The sequence below is a fragment of the Etheostoma spectabile genome, chromosome 1, assembly GCF_008692095.1.
Source record: "Etheostoma spectabile isolate EspeVRDwgs_2016 chromosome 1, UIUC_Espe_1.0, whole genome shotgun sequence".
Lineage (NCBI taxonomy): Eukaryota > Metazoa > Chordata > Actinopteri > Perciformes > Percidae > Etheostoma > Etheostoma spectabile.
Genome location: NC_045733.1, coordinates 17714601 through 17722449, shown reverse-complemented (window position 1 = coordinate 17722449; position 7849 = coordinate 17714601). Strand labels below are relative to the sequence as shown.

The 7849-nt window shown below is 40.3% G+C and overlaps 1 protein-coding gene across 1 annotated transcript in view; it reads right to left on the bottom strand.

Annotated features, from left to right (window-relative positions):
• uacab (uveal autoantigen with coiled-coil domains and ankyrin repeats b) overlaps positions 1–7849 on the bottom strand; it is a 53364-nt gene that overhangs the window by 12618 nt on the left and 32897 nt on the right. Inside the window, exons 3-7 of the mRNA XM_032535471.1 lie at positions 4965–5053; positions 3866–3930; positions 2452–2509; positions 1504–1574; positions 1035–1141 (exon numbers count right to left, since the gene is read on the bottom strand). Of these exons, the coding sequence (XP_032391362.1) occupies positions 1035–1141; positions 1504–1574; positions 2452–2509; positions 3866–3930; positions 4965–5053 (390 nt within the window). The remainder of the gene's footprint in view (positions 1–1034; positions 1142–1503; positions 1575–2451; positions 2510–3865; positions 3931–4964; positions 5054–7849) is intronic.

Sequence of the window (7849 nt, the reverse complement as noted above, 5' to 3'; positions counted from 1 at the left end):
TTCTGACTTTATTCTCAGAATTCTGAGATTAAAGTCCAAATTCTGACTTTATTCTCTGAATTCTGACTTTAATCTCAGAATTCTGAATTCAATATCAGAATTCTAACTTTATTCTCTGAATTCTGACTTTATTCTCTGAATTCTGACTTTATTCTTGAAATTCTGACTTTGTTCTCAGAATTCTGAGAATAAAATCAGAACTCACATACATTTTTTACCAGTGGTCCTAATCCTCTTCCGTACAAAGCAAATGCAGTCATTTAATAAGAAAGAACTAGTTAGAATAAATAACTAGTTAGAATAAAGTCAGAATTCTGAGAATAAAGTCAGAACTCACATACATTTTTCACCAGTGGCCCTAATCCTCTTCCGTAGGCTTGGTGTTATGAATGATGTTGAGAAACAGTAAATGAGTCAGGCAAAACATTTCTTCATATGTCATATTAACCGTTTCCAGGACTCCAGTATGCCATGTACAGTAAGTCAGGCAAATGTACTGCAAAATATACAGTAGCATTTTATTACTGTTGAAGTTCACAAGGACACGCTTTTCAAACATGATTTCTTTTTTTTTACAATTTCTACTTTTACTGTTTTTTTTCACCTGCTTGTGCAGCTAAGCTTTGTTAAAATGTTTGTATAGTCATCTTTGCAAGGTACATAAGGTCAATGCCCTTTCAGGAATGCTTCTTTTCTGACCTTAGCTAGCACAGAAAGTACACTTTTCTCCGTGACTTGATGTTAATGTGAGAAAGACTGTCACTGCAGGGATTAGAATTTGAAAGTTTTCTGTCTTGCACATATTTATTGACATGTGGATGTGTGAAACACAATTGTGTTTTTTATATGGTGCATTAAAATGATAAAGGAATCTTGAATCTACAGAAATACAAATAGCACGACTTGTTTTAGTCGTCAACCTCTGCCATCTGTCAAAAGCTGCCCTTTGTAAGCAACACAGACTTCCAATTATTAAAATGGAGATTTGCCAACCCTACCAAAAGGTAAACACCACAAGGGCAGATGTCTCTTACTTGTTTTGTTTGTCCCGGATGGTGATGTCAGCCCCTCTCTCCAGCAGCAGCTCACAGATACGTGGATGACACATCTGGGTTGCCAGCACCAAAGGTGTCTTGCCGTCCTGGAGATAAACAAAAGACATTGTACATCCATCCACAAAATTGGAAAAAAAAATCTATTTGTATCTCACCTCAAAGCAACCATAGGCCCAGAGTGACTCAGAACATAGCGAGCGCTTGAATATAGAGGGTGCTCATTCAAGAGAACTAAATACAGATTTAGTCAATACCTTTTTGTGCAGCTCTAACCGACCTTATCTGACATGACCAACAGCTATCTGCAAGGTTACAGCCTTTAAGGAGCACTTTAAGGAGCAAGCTGATCACAACGCTTTCTACAACAACAACTCATTAAACCACAATCATCTTTAAAGAGACCATTACAACACGTTGTGAGAAAAAACGAAAAAAATAAAATTCTCACAAAATCAGTGGTATTCACAGAAGCTCCGCTGTCACAGAGGAGTTTCACGCTGGAGGAGCAGCCAGCCATGACTGAGAAGAGAAAAAGTAGAAATGACTGCAATCATTCCATCCCATTTACCAGTGAAATACATGTGTGTATCAATCAGCTCAAGCAGCAGCGCGGACCTGGTTTAAATGGTAAAAGGGGTGAAAAGCTAAAGAAATATGCTCTTTAAAATCAAGACAGATGCCGGGATTTCATTATTGCAATGCAATATTTTTCTGTAATTTGGAATCTCTGCTGATGCAATTAAAATCTAGTTAAAGCACTATACTACAGTACTAGAGCAGAGTGCAGTCAGTATTGGAGTAGAGTTACTAGAGTCAGCTTTAGACTAAGCACTATACTTAGAGCTGTGCAACTAATCAAAAGTTTTAATTGTGATTACGATTATGGCTCCTATTGATCACATTTTTTTTTTAACAATTTCTTTATTTTTTTGAAAGAAGTGACAACACCAGTATGTAACAAAAGACCAGGTCATTTTAACTTTATTAAACCCCCACCCCCCAACCCAACCCTGCCTTGCTCAGGAAAGGGAACAAAAAAAAGAGAGTCGTAATTGCAGTTATAACCCAAAACCCAAACAAATGGCAATAATTATAAGTGGTGACAGTATTATTGCTAGCAACTATGATAATGCTGATAAAATATATAAATATAAAAGTTAAAAAAGGAAAAGGTATTAAAGGAAAATTTCACAGTTCAAGGTGTTCTTACTGTTGATTTGTTTCACTGTTTTTTTAATTCAACATTTGCCACATCTTTCCAAAAGTCAATGAGTAATTGTGTTAAATAATCGTGATTAGGATTTTTTTTTCTTCCATAATCGAGCAGCCCTAATTTTACTACTGTACTAGAGTACAGCTAGTGCTTGTATATGATAGAATAGAATAGAAATCTTACCAGCATCGTGTAGAGCTGTTCGTCCTTGTAGGTCCACATTTCCAACTGGACTGTTGTGCTGTAAATGAACAGAATCAAGTGAAGCAAATTATCTCACTAGTGCTGAAATATATTTCTGGATCCCGGTAGAGTAAATCTGTAAATTAATCAAGTACAACACTGACAACATATCTAAGAGCCCCACTTCAGAAAATCTTCAATTTTGTCACAATCCTAACTTAGTGTCACTAAGTGGCCTCAAAAGCTAAATAGAAAGAATAAAAAGAATCTAAATTAACAACTCAATCAAGTTGTTAATGGGAAACAGATGGGTTAGTTTACAAAGATGCTACATTTGGACAATTACTCCAACAGAGGAAAGACCACTGTTTTTTTTATATCTCAAGTCTACACCTGAGTGAAAGTACTTCTTTTAAGTAATGGTTTGATCATGTTAGAATATTGTAGTTTATGTCCACTGGTTGGCAGTGGAACCTGAAGGGCAACAGCAGGCAGGTCAAATTAGGCCAAGTGGCGCTGTGCTGATATACGTGTGACATCTCTACCCAGTAAGTCAGCTGGTTGGAGTGTACCACTGTGGTGATGAGGGCCTGCTATGAAAGCCTTGAGGACTCAATGCTAACAGGGGCATGATGTTGCTGGGTAAGCTTGCCAGCGAGCTCTCTGGCCCCCACTATAAAAACCCAACTCTCTCCAGCAACAAGGGCCAAAAATTAGCAGCAAGCTCAAATGACAAAGCGAAGAGGGGGAGGGGGTGAGTAGAACGGCAATGGGAGCTGACGGTGGAGCATAGAGGGGGATATCCTATACCGTGAGGGTTTGGGCTTACGGGGGGAGATAGTGGAGGTGGTAAGGGTGGTGGGTGTTGGTGTCCAGCTGCTATGTCTGGTGTGATGACGGCACCAAGAATGGACGGCAGGTTTGCAGGAGGGTATGCTTGTCAACACCACTGACAACCCCCTGCCAACAGCCGTACCCTCCGTTAGATTACTCCCATGAAAGAGGTGGGGGCAGGGGAAGAGCTACGACACGCACAATATTGCAGTGATAGCCCCCTGATTGTAAACACATAAATCCTCTAGTGGGGCATGGTGACTCAACAGGGCCTACTGTTGACCGATACCGAGTGGGCTCGGCTGCCAGGCTGTTTGGCAAGAATTATTTAAAGGAGCTGAGAGGGGAACTGCTCTGACTGGCCAGTGACTGGGAAGCTGCTCTGTGGGACATAGATACAATGTGTGCAGATACATAACACACCAACATGAGGGGCAAAAACAGTTAACAAAAAAACCCTCAAACAACCCTTAAAAATGCCCTATAATCTTGCAGTTTGGCATGCTTTCTCACAGGAGTACATATCAGTCTTTGGCTCAAACAGTGTTTGAGTATCACAGCGAGGACAACTGCACTTTACCTGCAAGAGTTTCTGCACACACAGAGAATGTCCATTTCTTGAAGCCAGGTGAAGAGCACTTTTACCTGAAAGTGATAAATGCAGCCATCAGAAAAAGAAGTCCATTCCCAATCAAGACTTTGCATTGTATGTATTTTTAGAGGCAAATGCTATGTGCAAATATCCCTCAACGGGTCCCTGTAAGATGCTACTTGTAGGTCAATAGCCGCACTGTGGCAAACTGCAAAAGCAAAAATAACTGTACTGTACATATGACTCCGCTTGTATCACTTCATCATGACAATGCCATTGAACTAAAATATTATTCTGTTGATCGTACTGCTAGTTTTCTCCAAATTTCGAATTACAAATTCCCCTCACAGTCTCTGTCCCTGCAGTGGGAATATATTTTTCAGTAGTGCTCTAACCAACCAGTAGGATTTATTTAGTCCAGAGATAAGGTTTTGCACCCTTGCCAGATTCCCATTTGGAAATATGTCCAGTTGAGTTTTTTTGGGGAACCCTTCCATGCTGATACATTTCCATTATCTTATCTGATGGTATTGATTCTAATTTGTTTAATGCTGAGCAGCGCTCTGCTTCTATTTATCGACTACACTAATAGGACCAATTTTCTGCCTACCACATCCTCATCTCCTTCCTCACAGTAGGAAACGTGGTCTTGCATGAGTACCTTAACCTGCTTTGATTTATAATGTGACAATGTGGAAATGACATCCCACCTAGTGCAAGGTGCTGTGTGGTGCTTGCTCTTGGTGGGAATTGGTGTCTGTAAATAACATCACAGAGTACGGTCTAGACCTGCCCTTTTATAAAGCACTGTGAGATAACTGTTGTTGTGATGTGGCGCTATATCAATAAAATAAATAAAAATAAATTGAACTGGATAGCAAAAGCAACACACAAACTCTTGCCATAGACTTTGTAGATGGGCCACATCTAAAGAAAAAATTATGTTTTTCAACTGTGTTGTGTTATACTGCAAGGTGTTATCAAGTCTACCCTCACTGATATAATGGGGGTGGACAAGATTTTCAAACACATCAAAAGGTATATAACTGCAGCTCCAGGGTACTGCTTTCATCCAACCTGGACTCACCAGTGGCATCACTCGCAGTGACATCAACACTGTGTCCCAGGATAAGATTGAGACAGTCAAGGTGTCCTCGCGTTGCAGCCAAATGAAACCTGGAAAACAAAAAGAGAGATGGAGGAAAAATTAAAGTAGGCACTGTGTAGTAGAGGAGGGCCAGTGAAAAAGTGATAGGGTGTAAAGGGAAGGGGGGGGGTGAGGGTGAAACTTAAGGACAAGAGAGGGACTGCCAGTGGACGCCTGGCTCCATGCTATCAGCAAGATCAGCATTCTTGAAGCAAATAACAAGAAACCTCAGAGTCTGTGTGACTCCAAAAGTTACCAGGAGCTACACAGAGTTTTTTGTACTGTATCTGCTTCACTATTGTACACGAGAAATATCAAACGATTATTTAAAAATATTAGAGACAACCTGCAAGAAAAGAAAGTTATTATCTGCTTTCTGTGCCCTCTACTGTATTTATGGCTGTAAAGTCACCACTTCAAAAATTAAAGGAATATTATGTTGATATTGATAAGAAGTAAAGTTTAAGAATAATCTTACTGAAAGTTTTGATTATATGCCCACTGTCTTGTTTGCATAATGTGATAAACCCTGAAAGGCCTGCATGGTGACAAACGATACGAGTTATCAGCCACTTCATTGACCTAAATATGTTTTTATTCATGAGTTTCTAAAGTTAATTCTTGAACTTGAAAACAGCAGTTGAGAGACCTTGAAACTCAACTTTTAAGCCCACACGGACAAGAACTCCCTAAAATGCTGAAAAATTGAATTTCCATGCCAACTGTCAAACTCGTAACGAGGGCCATGTAATTGAATTGAAAGCTCCAGACCAGCTACTAAATGAGCCTCGAAATGTGATGTCAACACCAACAACGTGTTTAACTGCCACAAAGTTTGCATATTCCCTTGTTTATTACCTATTCAATTTAGTTTCCCACTGCACGTGCTTGCCAATTTTGACAGGAAACATTCCTGTTCCCCTTCTCTGATTAAACCCACCGCAGCACTGCCACCAACAGCCATGAAGGTCTCCAAAGCCGTGTGTGTAAACCAATCTTAGTCTGTCGCCCATCAAGCCACATGAACCTGTTTATACACTAAGCCTGTGGTATCTGCCAAGGAGACAGCTAGGCTGTCACCTCAACACTGCCGCGGGTATTAAAAGCTGTGTTGATGGCCAGGAGATGCTGGTTCTCTAGGGAGCAGTGGAGGGTCCTGACCTCTCGGGGCAAACAGCAGACAGGAAGCAGACCAGAGCTATCCAAGTAAGGGGGATATAAGGGATGTGATTTGCCAAGCATTTTCCAGAAGGTAACTCAAGGAATGTTTCTGAACAGAGTTAAAAATACATAACTGCAAACTTCAACTGGGGGTAGTGGATTACTTCTAAACTTTGTGAAGAATAAAGAATGAGTTGCATGACAGTGAGTGGCACAAACCGCTACCAAGATTTTTTATATTAAAAATCACGTATTTACTACTACATTGTGACTATATGAAATAAATCAAACTGACAGATTTGATTTAGGGGGACTTAAGCCCACTTTACCCACAGCACAGCTTAGACTGCTTACATAAATTGCCAAACAAGCAAAACAGCTTAATGTCTGACACAGACCAAACACAAATAATTGCTCTCTGTGGAGATATACTGCTCACCTGCCTGGAGACCTCAGTTAAATGGTTAGAGCACATGTCATTTCATCTTCACACCTGCTCAATGGGCGATTTTCAGGTTGACAGTTTACAGGATATGGTTGCTATTTTTAGAGAGCGGACAGGGAAGAGTAAACCAGAGAGTATATGCTGGTAGCTAAACCATATACAGTGCGTGATGTGTGTGGCCTTTGCAGCTTCACATACTACTAAATTATTCCTGTCACACTTGCCCAATCATTGCTGCGCATTGTTTTGAATAGTCCTCTGATACATTTACATGGGTATGTATGTGCATTGTAGAAGTGGTCACTCATGATGAACCCATACTGACTAATATCCCAATTCTGCATCACTTTTTTAAGAAAATAAGAATACGACTAACCCACTCTATGCTTTGTCAGCACCAAAGAGCAGAAAAAAGTCAGCAACTAGTTGGTGAAGAAAGCCAAACATCAACTAAGCTGAAGACACTCAAGTTTCTCACGAGTTGCTGGAAAACAAAACACAGCTGATACGACAGTAAATATTAAACTTAAAATCATCAAGTTAACAGAAACAGGATTGTATACTATTGAAGTATTGTATCTGTCATCTTGTTTTCAAACTCTTCTGCCTCCCAGAGGCCATAAATCTATCACTGCAGCTTTAAATAAAACAGTAGTCCCCATAATCATGCTGTGTTTTCTACAACACAGCACGTGAAGCCATAAACGGTGTAGTAGACTTGAAATTCTGTTCTCAATCTCTCATAAGATTAGGGTCCACATCACGCAGATCCAACTCTGAAACTTACAGCTTGTGGTTATTATTCTAAAAAAAAAAAAAGACACTTGATCACAAAATTTGTTAGTGCTAATCCTGACAAACAATGGGCATGCAGCAGTATCTTTACTCAGTGCCAGATCATGCTGCAGGGCCAAGCAAGTGGCTGTCTCGAGTGATGTGCTGTCATGTGGACTCATTTGGCTTAGCCCTCGGCAGCAGCTAGCTATCACCACTACACAGAACGAGCAGGTGTGATGGGTGGGCTTACCTCACTGGGATTTAGCTTAATGCCATGGCAGAGATGTAAAGGGTTTACTCAGCTGGAAGCCGCTATAGAACAGTTAGAGCTGAATTAATTAGCTGAACACAGTAAGGCTAATCCAAGGCACACCAAATTATATATTGAGGGTAACAGTTTGTAATTAGTTTCCCCACAGAGGTCTATGATTACACGGCATCG